The sequence below is a fragment of the Phocoena sinus genome, chromosome 6 (assembly GCF_008692025.1).
Source record: "Phocoena sinus isolate mPhoSin1 chromosome 6, mPhoSin1.pri, whole genome shotgun sequence".
In the NCBI taxonomy this organism is placed as follows: Eukaryota; Metazoa; Chordata; class Mammalia; order Artiodactyla; family Phocoenidae; genus Phocoena; species Phocoena sinus.
The window spans coordinates 2,329,407-2,350,970 of record NC_045768.1 but is presented as its reverse complement, the minus strand read 5'-3'; the positions used below and the strand labels follow the sequence as shown (position 1 = coordinate 2,350,970).

The window sequence follows — 21,564 nt, the reverse complement described above, 5'->3', positions numbered from 1 at the left end:
CGGGCCTGCTCGTCCCCCGAGACACCACCGCCCAGAGTAGGAGAGTTTGTTAATTCCTCATTTACTGTGACTGCTGGTCCAGTGCCCTGATCCGGGAGGAGGGTCCGACAGGTCAGCCCAGACCCCCTCGTCCCCACCAAGGCCCGTCCGATGCAGCCCACTCCGGCCCGGTGGATGTTCAGCGACCCTGCCGGTCTCCTCCGGGCTAGAGGGTGCTGCCGGCCCCGACTGGCCCCGACGCAGCTTTTCAGCTTCGCCCATGGCTACCATCCTCTTGTGGCCGTGTGTCCTTTGCGTCAAGCGACTGGACAGTTCATTTCTTCTGACGGTTATTTCCTGATCTTAAAAGTAACATACTTCTTTATCAAAAACTTAGAGGAAAAAAAAGAGGAGAAATGAAATAAAGAAGAAAATAATTATCACTTATGAACAGATTAAGAAATAACCAAAGGTGATATTCTGGTGTATTTCCTGTCAAGTTTTCTTTTTTTGCGGTACGCGGGCCTCTCACCGCTGTGGCCTCTCCCATTGCGGAGCACAGGCTCCGGACGCGCAGGCTCAGCGGCCACGGCTCACGGGCCCAGCCGCTCCGCGGCATGTGGGATCTTCCCGGACCGGGGCACGAACCCGCGTCCCCTGCATCGGCAGGCGGACGCCCAACCACTGCGCCACCAGGGAAGCCCAAGTTTTCTTATTTTTAAATAATCTTTCTGTTTCCTTTTCCCTCTAATTATTAAATACCCATTTCCCATAGAAGATATAGAGAAAAGTAAGGGAGGTGAAAGCGATCCTGGTTTTTGTCACACCAGGCAAAAACAGCTGCCGTTAGCCATCACCTGCCTTCTCCCTTTTTTGCAATGCCCCCGCCCCCGTCCCCCGTCTCTTTTTAGGTCTTTGTGTTTTTCATGATGTGTATGGTTGAGGCTTTACCACTTAAGCTATTGCACATCTTTCGAAAGCCGAAGTCATCAGCACCCTCCCCGTGTCACTGAGAGCCCGTGTTGGGCACCTGCTTTTATTTTAAGGAGCGTGTGCTTCCCCCAAGGGCACGTGCCTGATGCCTGACGCCTGTAACCTCTGACCTGCAGGGTCTTTCGGATCCTATGTCTGCGCAAAGCAGGCTGCGACTGTGCGTGTGTTAGACGGTGTTGAAGTCACATCAGCCACACGTTAGCCCTTATAGTGCTTGTTTTGTCTGGTGGTGGAGTGGCAGCTCAGCTTGTCAGATGGCCGGGGCCCAGCCTGGAGCTGTGTTCTCCCCTTGGGTCGCCCCAGGGCAGGCAGAAAGAAGCTTTAGAATGTTTGCCTTCCATCTGATGAGCTGAGGTGTCCCATGTCCGAGGTGCTGACAAATAGAGTAGCACGACTACCACGTCTTCTGTCATTTGCCCACGGCAGGCATCACTAATCAATTGTGGAAACCTTCCCTTTGAGCCCAGGTTCTGTCCAGTGATCAGGCAGTAGCTGCCGTTGGAGCAGAGTTGGCTCATGCAGGAAAACCTGTTTGCCACGGGGTCTGGTACCCAGTGCGTGTTCTCCCGTGGGGCCCCTAAAACCAGAGCTCAGAAGTTGCCATCAGAAGTAATCGAGAGATTTTCGTGGTCACCAAGCACGCATGTCCGTAATCCAGGTCTGAAAGGAAGGGCCTTGGAGCTCACCTCGCTCACACACGTGGGCGCGCCCAGCGGCTCTGACCCCGCTGTGCTTCCTTTTCAGGTTCTCCTGCAGACCTGGTGAGTCACACAAACCACTCCCTTCCCGCTGCCCTGCACCCTACACCACCCCGTGCCTGGAGCCGGAAAGACCCAACGTTCCGGCCCTCACGCTTCTGGGGCCAGGCCAGCTTGCAGAGCCCCTGTTGGTTTCGAGGGGCCTTTGTTTTCCTTCGTGGTCGTCAGTAGAAATGGGTCCCTGTGCATGGCCTCCTGGGCCCTGATAGCTTTCCCCCTGCCCGGCTGCCCACCCGTTCCACCTGCCCAGTGGCTTGCTGGCGGCTGTGGGTGCCCAGCTCTGTGACAGGCGTCTGCCCACCTGCCCCCCATCCTGATAGACGTAGAGCCCTCTCTTCAGCTGACTTGGGGACGGAGTCACTGAATTCACTTATGGGTTGTGGACGTCGTTTCTCTCCCCAGCCGTGAGGGTCCAGTCAAATTAACCAGCATGTAACGGGCTCTTACTGGGCCCTGCGTGGGCTACAGAGATGCCCTCAAAGAGGAGGGAAGACAGAACATTTAGTGTGTGCAGCAGGACACGTCCCGGACAGAGACGACAAACCCCAAGCTTTGAGCAGGGAGGCCCTGGGCTGGGGTGGTCAGGGCAGGCTTCCTGGAGGAGGTGGGAGTTACTGGTAAGGGATGGGAGGGGAAGAGGACGGATGTCCCAGGGCTGCAGAGGGGTACAAAGGTGGAGGGTGTAAGTAAGAATCGTGTCACACAGGGAAATAGGTTGTCACCATCACAAATGTCCGTGGGCGCTCAGGACGTGTCCCTGGCCCCCTCCCCGCTTCCTGCCTTGACCCTTCCCTCTGGCTGTGGGGGGCAGGGGGTGTGGGACGCTCAGGCAGCCTTCCCTCCTCACTATCCTCTGTCCTTGCTCTCACAGGACACCTCTGGAGCGGGGCCAGGTGAGTCTGTGGGACTTGGGTCTTCTCTGGTACCGTCCTTGTCAGCGGTCACCCTGGGAGCCGAGCCTGGGCCTGGCCACGGTGTCTGCCACCTGGCTCCGGGCTCCCAGGGTGTGTGCTGCCCTCCAGCCCCATCTCCCTCCCACCTCCACGGCCACTTCCCCTGGGAGCTTCCTTAGTTTTTGATGACGCAGCGCCAGGCATGGGGCCAGGGCCCAGCCTGCAGACAGTCAGGGTCCCTTCAGCCCAGTAGAAGCCCTGAGCTGCAGCCCGGAGACCCCGAGCAGAGCAGACTCTGGGACACTGCTGCTGTTACTTTACCATTTTCTCCGTCCCCCCACGTCCCCCTTGCTCTGCGTTGGGTAGCAGGAGAACTGAAAGCACCAGGTGTGAGGCAGCCCGAGCTGCGGACAGAGTCCAACCTAATCATGAAAACAGAAAGCAAAAACCATGCTGCTGCCTCTGGGGCACCAGCTTCAGGAACCAGGCCTGGCAGACGCGGCCCATGCAGGGCTGGGCCGGTCAGAGCAGGGCACGGTCTAGGAGAGGCCTACAAGTTTTGGGGGGGGGGGGGCTCAGGCGGGCCCCCCATCAGCCCAGGGCTGCCCCGGAGTGGCTGTGTGGCCTTGGCAGGTCGCTGACCCGGCCCCCACCTCTAACAGGATGGGTGCCCCGTCTTCTACTCCGTGCTGCTGATTCGAAAGGCGTTTGGATGATGGCACAGAAAGCGCTCTTTAAAAATAAGTTGCCGTTACTGCAGTAATACCCTGAATCTGTTAATCTCATAAATAGTTTACTTATGATATGTAACAAAGGGACATGGGAGCCTTACGGGAAGAATTTAGGGAGGGGCGATACAGGCCCATGGCCTGCTTCCAAGAGCCCCGAGATGTCTGGAGAGGTCTGAGAAGGCCGGGGAGGTCAAGGTCAACCTGGGGTGGGCTGCCACCAGGACGAAGCCACCGAGCCACGCCCTCTCCTGCCCTGTCCTTCGCAGGTCCCAAGATGGTGGCCATGCAGAATTACCATGGCAACCCTGCTCCCCCCGGGAAGCCGGTGCTGACCTTCCAGACGGGTGATGTGATTGAGCTACTGAGAGGCGACCCTGAGTCTCAGTGGTGGGAGGTGGGTCCTGGACCTGGGAGGGTCTCGGGCCCCCGGCTACCCCCTCCCCACTCCCCAGGGTAGAGGCAGAGGGTCCTGCATTTCCAGGCAGGGGTGGGTTTGGGGTGCGAGACCATCGGGGTCGACAGGAGTGGGCTGTTAGCAGGGCCCGGGTCTTGGGGTGTTTGCGTTGAGGTGGTAGGGGGTGCAGCATCCCCTCACGGAAGAGATCGTCCTCCTGGCGTCCAAGCCCTTTCCCTGTCTGCCTCCTGCCTGGGTTATGTCCTGCACACACACACACCCCAGGCCCCGCCCAGGCCATGCCACGCCCACCCTGCTCCCCGCCTGCCCCAGTTCAGGCCAGCACCACCTTGCTCAGCACTGGGGGTGCAGCATGACTGAGACCCGCCCACCGCCCTGCCCCAGGAGGCCCAAACACGGACACAGGTCCATGTGATGGTTTACGGCTCTGAGCCATGAAACCTGCTGTCCTGATTATAAGGCCTGAGAAAGGGGAGCCATCGATGCTGCTCCGAGATCTCCCAAGCCCCAGTCCACGGGGTCTACGTGGTACTGCAGGAAACCGGGGCACTTGCCCAGGCTGGGTGACCAGGGCGACCTGCTTAGAGTTGATGCTATAGTGCGTGTGTCCAAGTGTCCACGTACCGTTACTGCCGTCGTTGTTGTGTGGCGGTCCTTGTCAGCACGTACTGACTTACGAACTTATCGCACCAGACTCGGCCTCATGTAACTGGAGATTCAGGAGCTGAGAAGGTGTCTGCATCTGCCCCGCGCTGACCCCAGCCACCCAGTTCCCCTCCCTAGCTGTCACCAGGGCCATCAGGTTTGGGTGGCCTCACAGAGACACTTTGCTGATGTGAAAGTGGGGGCCGGGAAGGCCTTGGGAGGGTCTTCCAGGCAGAGCGAATGGAGAGAGTGAACAGTCACCCCCAGGCCCTCCCACGCTGTGCTGTGTTTTATCAAGACCCCCAGGTCCACACGCCCCTCACAGTTTGGGGAGGGCCGGTGTGGCTAAGAGGAGACAGCAGCCAGGAGAGGGGGCTCTGGTCCCAGTGCCGAACAAGCCGTGTAGCTTCTCTGGGATCTGTGAAGTGAGGGCGCCCCAAACGGTGATGAGGCCAGCTGAGGTCACAGCAGGAAGGTGGTGCTGTGATGGGCTTCTCAGGGACTCCCCTCGTCTTCCTCAGGACAAGCTGAGTGCACACTACAATGCCCCCTCCCCCCACCACTGGCCAGGCCAGGCCCCGCCGGCCCTGACCATCTGTCCTCTCCCAGGGTCGGTTGGTGCAAACCAGGAAGTCAGGTTACTTCCCTAGCTCGTCTGTGAAGCCCTGTCCAGTGGATGGAAGGGTGAGTACTTTCCATGGAAGCTTCTGGAGCATGGTGGCCAGGGTGCCGTGGGTGCTGAGAGCTGTCTCCTCACTCAGGACGCCCTGGACTTGTTCAGGCCGTTGTGAGCTGGCCCCGGAGCTGGGATGAAGGGCCAAGGGGCAGGGGATCCCTCCTCTTGGGAGGGCTTGGCTGTTTTAAAAACACTAAAATGGGCATCTCTGCAGCAGGTGCAATGGACCAAAGACCAGCCGCCTTTCTCCACACTGGAGGGACTTTATAAGTCTTCTCCCTCGAACATAAGGACTCAGAGCTAGATGTTATGATGTTTAGAAAAGAGGCAGTATGGCATTTCTTGCATCTGAGCGCTGTGGCGCAAATTCTGCTCTGTTACAAAAGGCATCGAGCTGTCAACCAGCAATTGCGTCACCCACACACACCCCAGAAAAAGCTAAAAGTGAGAGAGTGAAACTTCTCCCGAAGGAGCAGCAGGCAGGTGCCCGACCCCCAGGGAGCCCCGGTCCACCTACCGGGCCCTGCCCGGCCTCTGGCCCCACCGCCCAGCCTGTGCTTCTGTGCAGGCCATTGCCCAGTCGAAGGAGAAAGCATTTTAGGACAGGCTTTGCTGGCAGGTCGAAGGGACCAGACGGCAGAGGAAGAAAATGTCACTAACTCACTGGGTGGCCTGCGGGGGGGCAGGGGGTCCCTCAGGGTCCCTTCCCAACCCTGGCCCTCAGTTTCCCCATCTGCATGGTGAATGGGGTGGGGAAGGGACAGGTAGTCTGGGAGGCTCTTCCCAGCCTGTGGCCCAGTGAGGGGAGGTCAGGCCAGCGAGGGCGCAGCGCGGGGTCTGGAGAGCCGCGAGGTTTGCTGCAGACGCGGCTCTCTACCTGCAGAGCGGCTGCTGCCCGCCCAATGCCTGTCCTTGGGGCTGCGGCCCGTCCGCTGCAGGGGGTGCGAGGTATAGGGTGTGCTCCTGTCCACCGGTGGGCCGTCGTAGCCGCCTTCAGGTTGCTCTCTTTCTCCTTACACCGCACTGTTAGTTGGATGCTATATGTTCATTCATTCGCTCAATCAATCAATCATTCATTCGATCAGACCCACTGAGCATCTACTCAGAGATGGTGAGTCCTGGCTGCTGCCCTCAGGGACCTCCCAGGACGGTGGCTCTGGGCCTAAGTCCACAGACGTTCTGGTAGCCAGTGCTGGGCTCCCGGGGTCATTGATGATAGGACGTCGCTGGGCCCTGCTCTGTGGACAGTGCCTGGGGATACACCAACCCGAATGTTCTCTCCTGCCCATCAGCCGCCCATCAGCCGGCCGCCGTCCCGGGATATGGACTACACCGCATACCCCTGGTGAGTGGATCAGCGGGGGCCCCAGGCTGCCTCTCGTGTCTCCAGGGCGGCTGAGCCAGGCTGCACGCGGCCGCCTTCTCCCCTCCTCGGCTCTGAGTCGCTGGGAGCCCCAGGGGAGTCTTCTCTACCCCGAGGCTGCTGTTTCCCCGTCTGTCAACAGATCATCAGGTTCTAACATTTGGAAGAACAAAGCCCTTTTTAAAGTGTGATCTTACTTGAGCCTTGTCTAAAATACCAGTCTGTAGAAGGAGGTATATTTAAGGCCAAAATTATAATTGTATTTGCTCCTACGGGCTTGATGAGAGCAGTGGGGCTGTTTGATGAATAAAACGTGGAGGTGACGCGGTAGGTACGAGTCTCAGATGCAGGTCGGCCTCGGGGCCAGCTTTTACCGCTCTGCCGCCTGGCTCACCGGCTGCCTGGAAGAATGACTGCCCTTCAGTGGCCATGGCCCTGCAGAAGCTCGCTCTGTGGCAGCCCCAGAGCAGTGGGGCCGCTCGACCCCGGGAGGGTCTGCCCGTGTGGTTTTCGGTTTGGGGTTGATCCCTGAAGCCACCCCGGGACCCCTGTGCCCAGTGGTGTGATGTGCCTGCACCCTCGGTGCCCCTGGCCTCCCCGGCACCGCCCCATCTGGGTCTCTGAGACCCCTGGGTCTGTTCCAGTACGCTGTTCACCCTGCATTTGGGCCTAATGTGGAGGGTGGAGGACTTAAGCTGTGATTTTCACTTGATGGGATAACGCACAGAACTTTAATTTCCTAATGAATCTGTTTACAAAAGTCCCAATTTAGCCCGACAGGGAGGTGCAAATGGGGTCAGGCTTTGTTCTTGAGGTTGGGGGTCGGGGTGGGCTTCATTTCCATAGAGCTAGCGAGAAAAGCTTTCAGTCAGTGTGTCGGAAACCCACCCATGGAGATGCTGATGGTCTCCAGTATGTTAGGACACAGAACAAAACCCCCCATGAGCAGTTTGTGTTTATCGCTGCTTATTAAACAATGACAACTTGGAAAGGAAGTTTGATCTAATGTCTTGTTACCCTGAACGCCTCCTGCAGGCCCAAGGTTCTGGAGGGTGGAGGCCGCGGTGGAGTGCCTGGGGCCTGTTTGGGGTCCTCGTCTCTCCCCCAGCCACCTTGCCTGTGCGGGCTGTGAGCGGGCACGCGGATGCCCAGCCCCGCGCGTCTCCTCCAGACCCCGCCCACTGCTCGCCCCTCCTCCTGGGGGCGTGGCCTCACGTCCCAATAGGCTCTTCGGCAGATTAGAGCCGAGTCAGTGAACAGCCCCCGTTTCCCCCTCTGCTCCAGGTTTGCCGGCAACATGGAACGGCAGCAGACCGACAACCTGCTCAAATCCCACGCCAGCGGGACCTACCTAATCAGGGAGCGGCCGGCCGAGGCCGAGCGCTTTGCCATAAGCATCAAGTACGTGGAGGCTGGGGCTCAGAGAGACCCCTGCCCTCATGCCGTTCCGAGCCAAGGAGCCCACATCCCCTCGGGATTCTGGGCTTGTTGGGTGTGGCCTTGGGATGCGTTGCCCACGCCAGGGCACTTTTGAGATGCAAGGGCGTCAGCGGGTCTGCACAATGCACCTGGCCCGGGACAAGCGTGAGTGATCCCGGCCGGCCGTCGGCCTTGCCCGAAGCCGCCCCGTCGGCTCGGTCTGGCGTTTTTCAGGTGGTGGGGGCCAGAGGAGCTCAGGGATGGGGACAGGCCTGTGGTGAGAGGTCAGGGACTTCCAGCGGCCCCGCAGGTGGCCTTGGAGAACACGGGCAGTCACGCTGCTGCCAGCTCGGGGCTCCAGCCCGTGGCCTTTGGGCTGGGGTCACCCCGCTCAGACTCTGCCCCCTTGTGGGTCTTCTGTCTCCTCTTCAAGAGACAGAATCTGATTGGTCATTGGTCACCATCGGCATAGGACACACACTGGACAGGAGTCTCAGGCCGGTGAATAGAGGGTTCTGGTTTGCCGTGACCTTGATGGGGTCAAGAGCCCCCAGCAGGGTGACCTGTATCCAGGGAAGGCCCCCTCGGGGTCTGCTGGGTGGGTGCTGGGTGGGGGGTGGGGCAGGCCCAGCGACCGGGCCACCGGACGGCCACAGAGTCACCGCCTGGGTGCTTCTGGTATCGAGTCACAGAAGTCAACGCGAGGGAGCAGAGAGGCCCTCTCGGTAGGAGATGCAGGAGCGCCTCTGGCCGTTAGGGGCAGACGGGAGCCGGGCTCAGTGGGCCGCACCCAGGTCCTGAGCACACAGCCCACGCCCATCTTTCCATCTCAGCTTTTGTTCTCCCGCCCCCTGCCTCAGCTTCCGCTGCATCTGTGCCCAGTGGGGGCCGAGGGCACGAGCGCCCCAGCAGCAGGGCGCGGGTCCCGGCCTGAGCACGTGCTGCCGGCCCGCGTGCCTGCGCGTGTACACGTGCGTGAACGTACCCCCATCCGCTTCCTGCGTTACTGGGAGGCTGCAGGTGGTCATGCCCTGGTCATCCGGGACAGGGTCCCACTGTACAGAATGGCTGTTGGAGGACCCCTGGGGTGGAAGAGCTGGAGGGGTCGGGATCTGGGCAGCTAGGAGGAGCCAGAACTGAGGACGAGACCCCCACCTAGGTAGACAAACTGCGACGGTCCCCACGGGCTTTCCAAGAGGCCCCACTAACGTTTGGGCCTGAAACAAATGCGCTGGCTTTTCTAAAATACAAAAACCAAAGGACACCTGCAGCCTTGAAAGTGACAGATGTCTAGTGAATGTCAGCTGGGCACAACCTGGGTCACCTGGTACATAGGACTTGCTCTCAAGCAGAGATCAGCTGTATCCGCCGTGGGTGGTGGGAGCATCGTAAGGTGTGTGACCCGGTGCAGGTGGGGCCTCCCGCAGTGAGAGTCTCAGTAGGGCCCTGGGAGATCAGTGGCGCGTGAGGCGTGCCGGCAGGCCTGTGGCAGAGACTGGGAGCACCAAGCAGTGAAGTGGCAGAGACGTCTCTCGCCTGATAGGAATTCGTGGAGCACCTTCTGGGTGCCTGGCCCGCAGGATTCTGGAGTGGGGCTCAGACGGGTCTCGTCCAAGGAGCCGGGGTGGGGCTGCACACACTCAGCTCACTTTGAATCCAGGAGAAACAGAGTGGTGGGTGTTCTCCAGGGCCCCACGGGAGAGGAGGCTGGCCAGCTGGGCGTTTGCTTATTTAACAACTGTTTATTCCATTAACTGGTTTCCGGATGTTAAACCAGCCTTGCACTCCTGGAGTGTCCCATTTGGTCGTGGTGTAAAGGCCTCTTTATACGTTGGTGTGTACAGATGTGCCTGTGGAGAGAGTGCGTTGAGGATTCGTGCCTCCGTCGTCATAGGGGATACTGGCGTGTCGTTTTCTTTACTTGTGATGTCGTTGTGTGGCTTTGTGATTCGGAGGCAAGGGGTGCACGCTCTCCAATGAGGCCACATTTGAACTGAGACCTGGACACCAGGCAGGGTCGTGAGGGTGGCAGGAGGGTGAGCATTCGGGGCTGAGGGGACAGCCAGTGCCAGGGCGTGGCAGGCTTGTGCCTGGCGTGTCTGAGGAAGAGCTCCTCGGGCCAGCTGGGGTGAGGGTGCTCCCTTCGGGCCTCACAGGCCAAGGTCAGACCTCTGACTTACAAACCATGCTGTGAAAGCCTCACCAGGTGATGGGGGAATGGGGAGGGGGACATCCCCAGTGCAGAGAACAGGTGGAATCCGGGGCAGGACATCACAGCGACGCTGGATGGAGGAGAGGAGGGGAGCTTCGGGGCCTGAGGCCTTGGCTGACCCGGGAGTTTGGGCTTCAGACGGGTGGCGTGATGGATGGATGGACAAGCGGTAGGAGACAGGCCCCGGCCGGGGCGGGGAGAGAGGTTGCAGCCATAGGAGCAGGAGGTGTGGGCCGAGGGCCGGGGTCTTCGCTCAGCAAACATACAATAAGCCTGGACCCCTGGGGGGCCGGGGGCCGTGTGGCTCGCGTAGTGACCGGCGCTCCCGTGTGCTCTGCCCAGATTCAATGACGAGGTGAAACACATCAAGGTGGTGGAGAAGGACAGCTGGGTGCACATCACCGAAGCCAAGAAATTTGAAAGCCTCTCAGTACGTGATCCCGCAGCTCCAGCCGGCCCATCCCCGAGGGGGGTAGGAGGGCCCAGGTCCCCCACTGCAGCCACACCGAGGAGGAGGGGCCCCCTGCACCCACTCCTGCGGGCCGGGCTTGCAGAGGGGGAGAGCCCAGCAGGGGCCCCCGTCTCCCCGGGGAGGAGAGTCTTCCCAGTGTGGGAAAGATCCAGGGAAACTGGATTGTAGGGCACCTTGGGACAGGGAGGGCCTCGTCGCAGGCCCCCGAGTCAGGCTTCTGTCCCCCAAACCCCGTGGTGGACACAGTAGGGCCACCAGCATCACAGCCCATCCGCTTCCAACGCCCCTACCCCCAGCTGTCCCAGCCCAGCCAGAAAGCCGCGAGAGGCATAGTCCTTCTTAAAATGATTTTAAAGTTGGACCTGGTGTTTCTTTGCTAAATTACGCTTGTTCCGTGCACGGAGAACATCTAACTGGAGCATTTGGGCTCTTAGACTGCCCACTGCGGCCGCAGAAACACACCCAGTAAAACAGAGAGTATCCACAGTCTGCCCCCAAACCTGATGTTCTCGTCTCAGGGTGAGCCCCCACCGCCTCTAAGTAGAGCCTAGGTGTGGTTTATAGGTTCTTTTTTCAAACAAAGCCCCTGGCCACACTGGACCCAACTCTTAGTTTACCTCTCAACACAATGAATGCTCACCAGGGGCACCACCCTCTTCCTGCCCCACTGTAGCCGCGTGGCATTCGGTCACATGGATATGCTGGGATTTTCTCGAGGCACTTGTGGGCGTTTCAAGTGTTTCTCCATTACGAAGAGTGTCGCAGGGAGCATTTGTGTCCATCAATCCCGGCCTTCTTCCCTGACTCTTCCCTTAGAAACTTTTGGGAGAGAAATTGCAGGATCAAAAGTTTGCGATACTGACCACCCTGCCCCCAGTTTGGGTTCTAGGAGGGGCAGCGAGGAGGAGGGGTGTTTTCGGGGGTCAAGGAGATGAGTCCCCTGTGCGAACCTGGGGAGGTGGGAGAGGGAGGGCAGGGCGTCTGGGAGGACTGCCTGGAGGCGGAGGTAGCAGTGAGTGTGTGCGTCTTGCAGGAGTTGGTAGAGTACTACCAGTGCCACTCGCTCAAGGAGAGCTTCAAGCAGTTGGACACCACGCTCAAGTACCCCTACAAGTCACGGGAACGCGTGGCCTCTAGGGCCTCCAGCCGGTCCCCAGGTAACGCCCGTGCGCGGAAGGCTTCTGGTGGGCTACACTGACCTCGGCCAGGAGCCCCTTCCCTATTCCCACCCCGGGGAGCAGTGGCCCAGGCCCCGCAGCCCTTCACCAGCACCCTCCTGAGCCAGGGTGCCAGGGCGGCCCCATGTGACAGGTGGGGGGTGCCAGCTATGAATTGCTGCTCCGAGTTTCGATACCTCTGCCTGGAGGTCAGAGTGGGGAGGGAACAGGGCAGGTCCCTTCTGTCCTCAAATCCATCCCTGTGCCCCAGCATCCCCCCCCCCGCCCCGCCCAGGGACCCCAGCTAGAGGGAGCCAGAGCCAGTACCTCTGTTTGCAGATGGGGCTCCATAGCGCAGATGGGAGCCAGCTGGGGGCAGGGGCAGGCTGGGCCCAGGGTGTTTGGCATCCGGCCCAGGGCTCTGTCTCCGAGCCAGCCACCCCACTTCCTCCAGCTGCAGGGGCCCGCAGGACCTCGGGTCCCACTGGGGCAGAGCAGGCCAGGAGAGGAACGACGGGCCTTTAGTGAGCACCTACTGTGTGCCGGGCGAGGGGCTGTGATCTGCGCGAATAGTTTCCTGTATCCTCGCGTGAGCCCGCCCACTGGGAGGAGGTGGCCCAGGAAACAGGTGCAGGAGGTGGAGCCAGGGCCCGCGCCGTCCCGCTGCCCTCCTGGTGCCCTGGGCGGGGCCTGGGCCCCCTCCCCGCCGCCTGGGACCGCGTCTGGGACGGCGTGTGGATGCTCCCCGGCCCCCCTTTCACAGTCTCTCTCGCCTCTTTGCAGCTTCCTGCGCTTCCTACAACTTTTCTTTTCTCAGTCCTCAGGGCTTCAGCCTTGCTTCTCAGGGCTCCTCCGTGCCCTTCTGGCCAGGTACCGCTGCTGCTCGGGGCGTGGGGGGCCCGGCCTGCCACCAGCTGCCTGGCGGGCCACGGCCCCGGCCTGAAAGTGTCCGCAGCCTCCCGCAGCCTGGGCGGGGCGGGGCGGGTGTGTGCAGAGGGGAGCGGCGGGGGCGCGGGGGGCGGGGCTGCCGCGGCTCCTGCAGACACAGTCCGGCCTGGCGCTGCCCTCACCCCTGCCATGCTCACCCCCACGACCCCTCTCCAACTCATCACCCACTGTCCCCCGTTGCTCCCCGGGAGCTTTGCGTCTGGCAGCAGCAAACAGCTGGGCGACCCCCTCGGGGTGAAGGTGGGAGTAGACCTGGGGCGGGCCCCACTCGGCGACACTAAGGAGGACCTGTGGGGCTTGGGTGCAGGGGGACAGGTCTCGACTGGCCTTGACCGCACGGCCCTCTACTGCCAGAGGCAGAGCCCTCCCCAGCAGCCGCATGTGCTGCCCCTCCCGTCACGGGCCATTGTCATCTGTCCGTCAGGACTCCTGGGTCCCGGGCCAAGCTGGCCCAACCGGCTTTCCGGTTTCGTTTGGGCTTTGGAGTTGGGGACACGAGGGAAGTCGGGCAGCAGTGCCCTGGGGTCCAATTCCAGGCACTTTGTCAGACTGCAGGCTGGGAGCTGGGCAGCAGGCACTCAGCTATCCACTGGCCATGTGATGCCCAGGCCCTGGGCACACGGGGGAAGGCCCCGAGGGAGCTGTGACAGAGCACCGACACCCGCTCGTATCCCCGTGGGCACGCTCGCCGCCTGTGACGGCCCCCAGTGGGGCGGTGAGGCTCTGACTCAATCACGGTGGAGCTCGGGTGGGCCACGTGCCCACAGGTTGGGGCGCCCACAGAGGAGCGAGGGGCCCTGGGATTGGAGCCTGGTCTGTCCCGCCAGAGCCTTTCTGCTCCACGGGCTCCTCTGTGGGCACAGGGCTGGGCCCCGGGAGAGAGACCCAGCTCGGCCCGAAGGACCCTCAGCCCTGGCGGCCCCGCCTGGCAGCTGTGTGACGCCACCCGTCTCCCCCCAGCAGTGTTTACGCCCCGCGTCATCGGCACGGCCGTGGCCAGGTACAACTTTGCTGCCCGGGACCTGCGGGAGCTCTCGCTGCGAGAAGGCGACGTGGTGAAGATCTACAGCCGCATCGGTGGGGACCAGGGCTGGTGGAAGGGCGAGACCAACGGCCGGGTGAGTGGGACCGGCCCTGGGTCCTGGGCCCCACGGGGGCTCCGCCTCCCTGCGGTGCTCGGGAAGGTGGGGCTCCGGCAGGCTGGCACCGCAGCCCCACCTTGCCCCGACCCCGTGCCCTCTGACTGCGCCCAGGAGGTTGGGTGTCCCCAGTTTCTGTGAGCCAAGGTCACAGTGAGGAAGCGACTTCCTGGCTCAGATCTGGACCCCGGCCTGTCTGACGCTGTATCTGTGCTTGGTCCTATTCTACGGTCCGTTGTGGAAACGGCATAGGACAGATGTTGGGTGCTGTCTTTAAGTCCCTTGCACGTGCCCAACCCTCTTTGCAGGCCGGGAGCCTGCAGGACTGAGAGTAGGGTCGGGATGTCCTCACAGGGCTCCTGCCATTCCATAAGACCCCATTTACACCTTGGTGAGATGGGAGGGGACACACAGTGCCCCCAGCCAGCCTGCGACTCTGAAACCCCACGGCTCCTTATCCTGGTACCCTGTCTGGACCCCCTGGCTTTGACCAGTTCCATTGGCAGTCACCCGACAGGGTGCCTGGGCTCCACAAAGCACCGATTAGGAAACGTCCAGTTTTTGCAGGGGCTGCAGCTGCCCACAGACTTGGCTCCCGTCACTTACCATTCCATTGCTGGGTGGAAGGAACTGGTCTGCCTCTACCTTGGAGGCCCTTGGGTCTGATCCTTTTTCCATCTGACAGCCCTTCAGAAGTGTGAGGCCTCTGAGTCCTAGGCAGTCCACCTAGAGGGCTGGGACTGCTAGCTCTCAAAAGTGCCAAGAGGCGCCTGGAGCTGGGCCCTCACCCCAGTCATGATGTCAGCCAGTTTCCCAGGTGATTTTGATGCAGCGTTCAGTTTTAGAACCACTGGTTTAGAGTGTTGCTAGATATTCCTGTTGCTGATACTTTAACCCTGTTATGAAATGTCGCAGTTCTTCTTGCTGTGAAGTCTGCTTTTCCCGCTGTTTGAGAGACACCAGCTTTTTGAGGGTATTAGTGTTTTGCATGGCATACTTTCTTCTTTCTTGTATTACTTTCAGCTTTGCTGTATTCTTATATTTAAGATAGCTAGATGATAAAATCTTATTATAAATGGACTTTTACAAGCCAGTCTGATCTGACAGCCTTGACGTTTTGATTAGTATACGTAGTCCATTTACATTTAATGTAATTACTGAGATATTTAGATTTAAATGCATCATCTGTTTATTTTCTATTTTTCACATCTATTCCTTCTTTGTTGTCCTTTCTTTCCAACTTTCGGATTAATCAATTTTTCTATTCCACTTCTCACCCCCCTTGCTTAGTTTGTTAGTTACACATTCTTTTCCTGTTACTTAAGTGGTTACCTTAGAGGTTCAATGTACACTTTGATTTCTGACAGACCACCTTAAATTAGTACTTTCACTACTTACCAGACAATGCAAGGACCTGACGCCCTTTGACTGTATTCATTTTCCTTCCAACTTTTGGGCAGGTGTTGTCATGTTTCTTAATTTGACATTTTTTAACCCCGTAAGACATTGTTTTTGTTTTAAGCAGTTAATTTTCATTTCGACTTACCTCTTTACCTTTCCCGGGGTTCCTCATTTCTTTCTGCATCGTTATACACACAATCAAAACCACATTCCTGGTGCTTGAAGTTCCCTCTTAGTATGATTTTTAGTGCAAGTCTGCTACGTATAGATTCTCAGTTTTTGTTGGATCCGAACACATCTTTCTTTCACTTTTTTAAATGCTTTCATTATAAAATATTTGTAATTTGTTTTGATATAATTTCAAATTTAAAGAAAAGTCACAGTCCTACAAAAACCCCCATATGCCCAAATTTACCAATTAAGAATGGTTTGTTCATTTGGTTTCTCATTTGCATTTTCTCTCTCTCTCTCTCTCTGTAAGTGTGTGTGTGTGTACACTTATTTTTCTCTAAACCATTTGGAAATCAATTGCAGAAATCATAGCGCTTTACCCTTAAAGAACTGTAGTGTATATTTCTTAAGATCAAGGACATTTCCCTTTGCTATAATTATCTACTCCCCAGTCCATATTCAGACTTCACAACTGTCCCAATAGTGTCTTCTCTAGTTATTTTCCCCTGGTCCTAGATCATGAATTGCATTTACTTGCCATGACCCTCAACTCTCTTTAACCTGGGACAGTTCTTCAGCTTTTCTCTGTCTTACGTGACTTTGACAATGTGGAGAGTATGGGCCAGTTATTTTTGTAGACTATCCCTCAATTTAGGTTTCTTTGATATTTCTTCGTGATTAGACTGAGGTGGTATTTTTTGGTGGGAACACCACAATGGGGATGTTTTCTCTTTTTCAGTGGCTGTAGGGTCCTTTCAAGAAGTTTATTGTTTGCCCCATTATTGTGACATTAACTCTGATCACTTGGTTAAGGTGGTGCCTGTCAAGTTTCTCCACTCTGAATTTACTGTAATTGATGAGTAACGTGCAGGGTAGTACTTTGAAATCAGATAAACGGGCTGTTCCTCATCAAACTTTCACCTACTAGTCTTATCACTCCTTGATGAATTTTGCCTATTCAGTTATTTCTATCATGGTGGAGAATAGTGATTTTCTATCTTTTTTTATACACTTATTAGTGGGTGTTCTACTGTAAGGAAAAGCTTTCTCTTCTCCACTTGGTCATTCTCCCCCAGCAATCCGTCATCTCTCCAATGAGACCTGCTTCCTTTTTGTGAGCCATTTTATTGAGTTCATCTTTGAAGGGTATGTTTTACTGGGTTTAGAGGTCTAGGCTGGCAGATCTTTTATTTCAGCACTTCGAGGATGTCATTCCATTGTCACCAGGCTTCCATCATTTCTGTAGAACAGTCCATCAGCATTCTTATGGTGATTCCTTTGGAGGAAGTGTCTGCACTACTCCCCATTGGGCTCCATGGGAAAAGAGTCTTTGTTTTTCATCAGTTTTACTATACTGTGCCTATGTATGGTTTTCTCTGTATTCATTCTGTTGGAGATTTGCAGAGATTTTTTTGAATGTGTGGTTTGATGTCCTACATCAGTTTTGGACATTTCTTCAGATAGTGCACCTGCTCCATTTTCTCTCTCTTCTCCTGGGGATCTGTTCACATGGATGGTAGATCTTGTTCACCGTGGCCCACATAATATTTTTATGTGTGTTTCATCCATTTTCTCTGGTTTTCCATCTCATTACTTTTTACTGACTTCTCTTCCAGTGTATTAGTCTTCTTTTCTGCTTTGTCTAATCTGCTCTTCACTTCAGTCATTATATTTTTCAGTTCTAGGATTTCCATTTGATTTCTGATTTTAGTTCTCTGGGAAATTTTCCTGCTTTTTCATCAGTTTTCTGAAACAGACAGGTTAGAGTCACTTACGTTTCCTGATGGATGACCCCAGTATCTGGATGACCTGTAGACTGGTTTCTGCTGTCTGCATTTTCTCTTAGTTTCTGTCACTTGTTCCTGATTAAATGCCGAGCTTGCGTATAAAAGACCACAGAGGCTCTGGATGATGTTATTTTCCTCCAGAGAGGATTTAATTGTTTGCTGGCGGGCAGGTCGCCTTGAACTGCTCTGGGCTGGTGCATTTCAGGGTCACCCCTGCTCCTGGGCCTCGGCTCCGCTAGGCTCTCTGCCTCTTCTCCAGGGCCTCTCTTGGGGGTGGGCCTGCCTTAGGACGCCAGTCTCTTAAAGAATCGCCCACCTCCACAGACCTCCACTTGCCCTCACCCTTCACACACTCTTAACGTGAGTCTGTCATCTTTCTCAGATCGGCTGGTTTCCTTCAACGTACGTAGAAGAAGAGGGCATCCAGTGACAGCAAGGACGCGGACAGGACTCGCCGATTTTCTTGGAAGAGTCACTCCGGTGCTGAAGCCTGTCTCCAGCTCTGAGACTCAGAGGGGAAATGCCCGCCAACCTTCCAGTCTTCAACAGCCCATGGGGATGGGGAGGGTGTTCAGAACCCTACATGTGATCCGTCCCACCATCAGCCTGCCCTTGGTGGCCTGTCCTGGGTACGCCACTTGTACATACAGGAGATCTGGGCCAGCCCTGCTTGGCTGCCACCACCAGAGTGCCGAGTAGAGGGAGCGCCTGTGGCGTCCCGAGCCAGGCTCTGGGTGACAGCTGAGGCCAGAGCTCACCTTGCCCTTGTCCTGTCGAGATGGCCTGCAGGAGCTTAGGTTTGAATGGCATATGCTGTCCCAGGGAGGGCTGGGGACCTTCCCCTTGGTCCCTTCCGCTCAGCCTCTGGACCCTCCGCCCTGCTGCTCCCAGGGGGAGGCGGAAGGGCCCAGAGCCAGGCTGCTGTGCTCGGGGACAGAGGGAGGGAGCATCGCCAGGGCCTGTGCGGCCCCCCGGCTTCCTGCTGTCCCTCTGCACCGGGGGTGTGCAGAGACCCTGGGGTGGCCGCTCTCTCGGGAGGGAGCCTTAGGAACCTTGAAGCTGCCGACCCCGCTCCCCAGTCAGTGGTACTGTCCTTTGCCCTGAGCCCTTGGTGTGTGTCTGTCCTGTCCTGCTGCCAGGTGGATACATGGTTCGCCAGCCCTCCCGTGGGCAGGAAGCAGACGGGGCTTTCTGCTGGCCTGGTCTCTGCTGTTCACTTTCCTCTCCAGAAGGAGGCCCCCCGCCACCACCCCCAAGCAGGCGGGCTCTCTGGGTGTCCCGCGTCCTGCAGGGGGGTCCCTGAGGGTCTTCCCAGCCTTTGCACAGATGTCGGTTCTAGCCCTCTGCAAGTCTTCCTTCCAAGGGCTCTTGCAGCCCACGAAACAGGGCCTGCGGCCACAGCCTGAAGTCAGTCAGTGCTCTTGGGGAAGCTCCACCCCCGAGCTTGCCCTCCACACCCCGCCTGGCCCTTGACCTCTGGCTGGCTTGGCCGGACCCTCTTCTCTCCGCCCGGATGCCGCCTGAGACCCAGTGACGCTGTCCCCTCCGAGTTCCGTGCCAAAGCTACGGGTGCAGCGTGGGCTTCGCGGGTCCCCCTTTCCCTTCGGTCAGCCGCGTGAGGTCGGGCGTTGCCAAGGCTGGCCCCTGCCGGGGTGGGCGCTGGTGGCCGCACTGCACCCTGGGGCTCCTCTGAGGTCAGCCTTGAGATCTCCAGCATCAGCTCAACACGGCAGCCTCCTGGCGTGGGGAGGAGACGGGGAGGGGTCTGAGAGGGCGTGTGCAGGCAGGAGAGACAAGGCAGCCAGCAAAGGCTTTTGGGAAATGAGGGTCACAGAACTGTATTTGGGGGCGGTGGGCAAAGCGGGGGAAGGAAGGATTTTCCACGGAGAGAGCAGACCCAAATCCTTGTCAGGGTGCACCCAGCACTTTGCACGTGACCTCGGCACAGCTGGCCCAGCTGTGAGCCCGGGATGGGAGGGGAGAAAACCAGCCGGCCAGCGCCTTTCGTGTTTACGGTTGTCGGAAGAGCTTTGGTTTCTGTTACTGATGTTGTTATAGGGTCTTGTTTCGTTTCGTTTTGGTTTTGGTTTGGCTCGTTTGCTTTTTAAGGGAAAAACAGGTTGGTAGTTATTTCCTCCAAAACTCCCAGTATATATCTGTGGATAATAAGGAAGAGATTTTATAATAGCAAGAAAATAATGTATATTTGAGGTCATGAAACAAGGCATCGTGATAACGAAGGACACTGAGAAAACCTAATTTAGAACCCTGGTTCTTGTGACTGTTTTGCTTTGTTTTTGTGTGTTAGGGAGCTTGTCTTGGTTGGGTTAGGTTTTGCACTGCAGGAAGCAGCAGGGGAGGAGGGCCGGGCACAGGCTTGGGACGCAGGTGGTTGCAGCAGGAGATGGGACGCCCTCTGGCGGGGCTTCGGACCTGGGGCCTGAGATTAGCTGTGAACACTTAGGAGCCCGACGCATGCGGGTCAGGGATCTGGGGGTCCCGCAGCTGGTGGGGACCCCAAACAGACGCAAACTGTACATTTGCCAATAGGTTTTTTTCAGACCACGGTTTCTACCACAAATAAACCTGAGTTCTTTTCTGCAGGAGTGGCTGGACTTTCATGCTGGGGAGGAGGGACTGGCTGGATTCCTGTGTGTCCAGAAGGGTCTGCCCCGTCCGGATACTGTCGGCCCAGGGGGCGGTGGCCTGGGTCAGACATGGGCCTTGGGGTGGCTCGGCCTCAGCCACCCGCTGGGGGTCTGGAGCGACAGTGACGCCGGGCCACCGACCAGGCACCTCCAGACCGGCCCAGGTCACGGGCTTCCTGTGCAGCGCCCTGTGACCCCTCCAGCAGCTCTCAGAGGCGGGTGTCACTGTCTTCTGTTTGGACGGGATTCAGACCCCAGCCCTGCCACTTGGGCATGTCCTTCACCTCCTGAGCATGTTTCTTTATATATATGTGTTGGAGATAAAAATAATCTCTCCGGAGGGTGACTCTGTGGCCTGTGGTAGAGAAAATCAGAACAGTACGGTAGAGACTTACTTCTCCCTTACGGGGAAGCAGTGCAGAGGTGGTAGCCCAGGGTGGCTTGGGGCCCCCACCACCCCCCAGACTGCCCTCATCTTCAGCATGCACTTCCTTCCTCATTGTTACCTCGTGGTCCAAGGTGGCTGCCAGAGCTGCTGCCATCGAGGCTGTGGGCAGATGCAGAAGCCGACACCGCGCTCCCCCTCACTCTCCTTACCCAGGCTTAGGCATGTGGCCACACCGGGGGCTGCAGATGCAGGACCTGGGCTGGGTGCACAGCCTGGAGAATGTTGGGTCTTGTTACTGCGGAGATGGGACCGGACGGGACCCACCTTGGGGCGGTGAGGGCCGAGGGAGACTCGGAGCCTGGCTTAAGCTGGTGCCCCGAGAACCAGATGGGGGGACCGCCCCCTCTCTGAGAATCTCTCAGTCCTGAGTCCCCCGAGAGGCCAGGTGTTCCCACACCGCCTCCCCGAGAACCAGCCTCTAGTTCTGAGTTCTCGTGTCCACACGTAGGGGATGGAAAGGCCCAAACCCTCGCTGACCAGCCCCTGGGCCGGCACTCAGCTGCCCTGAGCTTGGACGGCCTTGGAGAAAGCTCCAGGCCGGGGAGCAGAGAGCTGTGGCGGCCTGAGGGGCAGCTGTGGGTGAACATGGGGCTGGGGGCCCTTGGGGAGGGCACCAGCAGCACCCGCTGAGGGGTCCAGACCGGAAAAGGGTGGGAAGCCCCAGGCCTGCGTGTGGACGGGGTGCAGGCCCAGCGGGGACAGGCCTGCCCGCCCGAGGTTACCCCAGACGCTGGGAAGCAGGTGGGAGCCGTGCGCTCCCGGTCTCTGAGGGTGGCTGCCTGCGGGCTCTTAGGGGCACTGAGTGTCCTGCCCCTTGATTCTGACGACCACAGACTCCCCTTGGGCAGGGCCACTGTGGAGGCCTCTTGTGTCCGGAGTCTGAGAAACACTCCCTGGGTGAAAGAAGGAAACAACCCATTTGCTGAGGTGACGTGGACCCCTCCACCCCGCCACTCCACCACTGCTGACAGGAACACCCTGGAAGACACAGAATGCAAGGCTGAGCTTGAGAGAAGGGGCCCATCCCAGACAGCAGAGACCTGGAGCAGAGCAGCTACCGGGAGCCAACGCCAGGGCAGCTTCTAGGCTCTCGGGCCACCTGGGGTTGGGTTGGGACCTGGGATTCTAACACGCGTGGCATCAGCCACAGGTCCTCACAGGCCAGGGAACTCTTAACACACGTGGATCAAAACAAAAGGGAGCTCTAACACACGTGGATCAAAACAAGATCACGGACCAGGACAAATATTTCAATGTGTTTTTTTAAAACTTTCCAGAAATAAAAGAATGAATTAACATAGAATGGTTA

General features: G+C 58.0%; 1 protein-coding gene across 3 annotated transcripts in view; it reads left to right on the top strand.

Moving 5' to 3' along the window:
* VAV2 (vav guanine nucleotide exchange factor 2) overlaps positions 1-19,762 on the top strand; it is a 178,783-nt gene extending 159,021 nt beyond the window's left edge. Inside the window, exons 18-28 of one of the 3 annotated variants that reach the window (XM_032634006.1) lie at positions 1,717-1,733; positions 2,602-2,623; positions 3,621-3,748; positions 5,024-5,098; positions 6,383-6,435; positions 7,738-7,854; positions 10,427-10,514; positions 11,590-11,713; positions 12,497-12,583; positions 13,625-13,779; positions 17,542-19,762. In XM_032634006.1, the coding sequence (XP_032489897.1) occupies positions 1,717-1,733; positions 2,602-2,623; positions 3,621-3,748; positions 5,024-5,098; positions 6,383-6,435; positions 7,738-7,854; positions 10,427-10,514; positions 11,590-11,713; positions 12,497-12,583; positions 13,625-13,779; positions 17,542-17,589 (914 nt within the window). In that variant the 3' untranslated portion in view covers positions 17,590-19,762. Of the gene's footprint in view, positions 1-1,716; positions 1,734-2,601; positions 2,624-3,620; positions 3,749-5,023; positions 5,099-6,382; positions 6,436-7,737; positions 7,855-10,426; positions 10,515-11,589; positions 11,714-12,496; positions 12,584-13,621; positions 13,780-17,541 lie in introns of all 3 variants that reach the window. The other 2 variants (XM_032634005.1, XM_032634004.1) reach the window with 2 other exon arrangements.
* The last annotated feature ends 1,802 nt before the right edge of the window (positions 19,763-21,564 follow it).